Here is a 2,590-nt window from a genome sequence, read left to right as displayed (position 1 = left end):
ACTCTCAGCACCTAGGCCAGCAGGTTCCCTTGAGAAATCTAGCTGCGTCCCTTCCTGCCGCCTCTGAAGCGCGACTCAAAGCATCTTTGTTTGAGGCTGGCCAGGTGGAGCCTAGCTGCCCTCCCGTTAATTCCCCTGGGCGGGCCCTGCCCCTCCTTGCCCTCTAAGTCCCCAGGCCCTGCCCCAACGGGTCAGCACAGTGGACACCGGCCTGAGGGTGAGCAGGGGCAGCGGCTGCTGGGCAGCGGGACCGAGAGGGTGGGAGGCCAAGCCCACAACTCCCTGGGTGGGGAGTCGGGGCAAGCGTGGCTAGGGGAGACCAGCAGGCCGAGGGCAGCTGGTGGGGGCAGGGACGGGGTGCTCCTCTCTCCTGCAGATTCTGGACCAGAGTCAAGACCGGATTGTGCCCCCCTCACCCAGCCCAGTCCTGAAGACAGGATGGGGAAGGCCACCTGCCTCCAGGTCCTGCTCTTGCTGGAGCTAGGTGAGGAGGGCAGAGACCCCGTGCTGGCCACAGGCCACAGGGCCCTTGGCTCCCAGGTGCCCCTCACCCCTCTCTGGAGCCTCCGGACCTCGACCCTGAGTTCCAGTCTTCTCTGCCACTGACCCTGGGCTCTCCAAACCCTCCCGTGGTCCATGTAATGGGCATATGGCCCCCTCCCCACGGTCATCAGGGAAGGCTAAATCGGGTCACTGCGAGGACAAAGCCTGGCACGAGGTCTTTTCCTCAAGCACATTCTACCCCCTTCCTAACCCCTCACCTCCCCACCCCCTGGCCCCAGCCCCGCTATCTGATACCAATCCACAATGCAGTCCCTTCCCCGCTTCCTGCTCCAGGTGCGGCAGCGACACCAGAGTCCGCAGGTGAGGAAGCCTGCGTATCCACATCCATGAGGCCAGACGCCCTGGGCCGGGGTCTCCCCGCCGGCTCCTGCCTCCCAGGCGCTCAGTCCCCGCCAACCTTCGCTGGCCCTTGTCTCTCGCAGCCTGCGGGCAGCCCCGCGTGTCCAGTCGGATCGTGGGGGGCCGGGACGCCCGGGACGGAGAGTGGCCGTGGCAGGCGGGCATCCAGCACCGCGGGGCGCACGTGTGCGGGGGGTCGCTGGTCGCCCCGCAGTGGGTGCTGACCGCCGCGCACTGCTTCCCCAGGTCAGCGCGGGGTCCTCGCGGGCTGGTGGGGTTGGGATCTGCCGGGTGGAGGACCAGACGCTGGAAGTTGCCCCACTGTGTCGTGCAGGCGGGCGCCGCCGTCCGAGTACCGCGTGCGCCTGGGGGCGCTGCGCCTGGGCCCCACCTCGCCCCGCGCGACCAGTGCCCCTGAGCGCCCGCGTCCAGCCTGTCTGCCTGCCCGCCCCCGGCGCCCGCCCGCGGCCTGGCACACCGTGCTGGGTCACTGGTTGGGGCAGCCTCCGCCCAGGAGGTGAGGAAGCGAGAGCAGGGCTCGAGGAGGAATTGGGGGAGTTCCCTTCTTCTGTCTGGAAATAGCTTCCCCAACTGGCGCCCGGGTCTGGGACCCAGGCCGACTTGGAGAAACGCGGCCTGGCAGGTGGGACTCTCAGCTCGGGGCCCCTGCTGCACAGGTCGCTCTCACCCAGAGCTCAGAAGGCTCTCTCCTTCCCACAGTGCCACTCCCAGAGTGGCGGCCCCTTCAGGGAGTGAGGGTGCCCTTGCTGGACTCGCGTGCCTGTGACCGTCTGTACCACGTGGGGGCCCACGTGGCCCAGGCAGAGCGCATAGTACTGCCTGGGAACCTGTGTGCCGGCGCCCCCGAGGGCGGCAAGGACGCCTGCCAGGTGTGCATCTCCTATGCCCCCAGGTCCCCACCCCTGTGCCCCACACCCTGCCTCCCTAGAACTCAGACCCCAGGAGGTACCTTCTCCAGGTTGTCTCCTGGACCCCCAACCGGGATGTGCCACCCAGAGGGGCCAGAGCCCAGAAAACTGCTTTCTCTTTCTCCTGCAGGGTGACTCTGGGGGCCCCCTAACCTGCGTGCAGTCTGGGCGCTGGGTCCTGGTGGGCGTGGTGAGCTGGGGCAAAGGTTGTGCCCTGCCCAACCGTCCTGGCGTCTACACCAGCGTGGCTTCATATAGCCCCTGGATTCAGGCCCGCCTCAGCCTGAGCGGGGCGGCCATGCCAGCCTGGAGCCAAGTGCAGACCTTCCGCCTCCAGGTCCATCTGGGGCCGACCACCCCAGGCCCAGACTGAAGTGCCCAATGGAAGACAGGGCCGTGACCCCTGCCTCTGCTCCCCTGCCTGTACTTCTCCTGAGGGCTCACGGAGTGACACCCCACAAACCCGCATGCGAGTGTCCAGAGGGTCACTCCCTTCCCAGCCTCCGCTCAGGGCTGCCCACAGGGTATCCCAGATGGGCAAAGCAGCCGTTGCCGCCTGGCCTGTGTGCCCTCTCCTGGAGAAAATCAGATCTGAAGACTGAGAAGGGTGCTGGGAGCCCTCTGCTGCTGGCTCCCTCCCTGGCCTCCAGCTAAGGGGCCTGTAGACGCCTGGATGGACACCCAGACTTCTGACCTTCTCGTGACCTGGCACTTAGTGCATCCGTGTTAATCCTGTGTTCCTGGGCGCTTGTTACACA

General features: G+C 66.9%; 1 protein-coding gene across 1 annotated transcript; it reads left to right on the top strand.

Annotated features, from left to right (window-relative positions):
• Positions 1-366: 366 nt before the first annotated feature.
• On the top strand, positions 367-2,242 carry PRSS33 (serine protease 33). Its single transcript, XM_006163016.2, is given in 7 exon segments — positions 367-484; positions 838-864; positions 987-1,149; positions 1,238-1,303; positions 1,305-1,420; positions 1,624-1,793; positions 1,963-2,242. Coding segments are annotated over 7 exon segments (831 nt in total). The 5' UTR covers positions 367-438; the 3' UTR covers positions 2,206-2,242.
• The last annotated feature ends 348 nt before the right edge of the window (positions 2,243-2,590 follow it).

Source organism: Tupaia chinensis, unplaced genomic scaffold, assembly GCF_000334495.1.
Source record: "Tupaia chinensis unplaced genomic scaffold, TupChi_1.0 Scaffold141247_1, whole genome shotgun sequence".
Lineage (NCBI taxonomy): Eukaryota > Metazoa > Chordata > Mammalia > Scandentia > Tupaiidae > Tupaia > Tupaia belangeri.
Note: the sequence above shows the minus strand (reverse complement) of the source record. Positions and strands in the feature narration are given on the sequence as shown.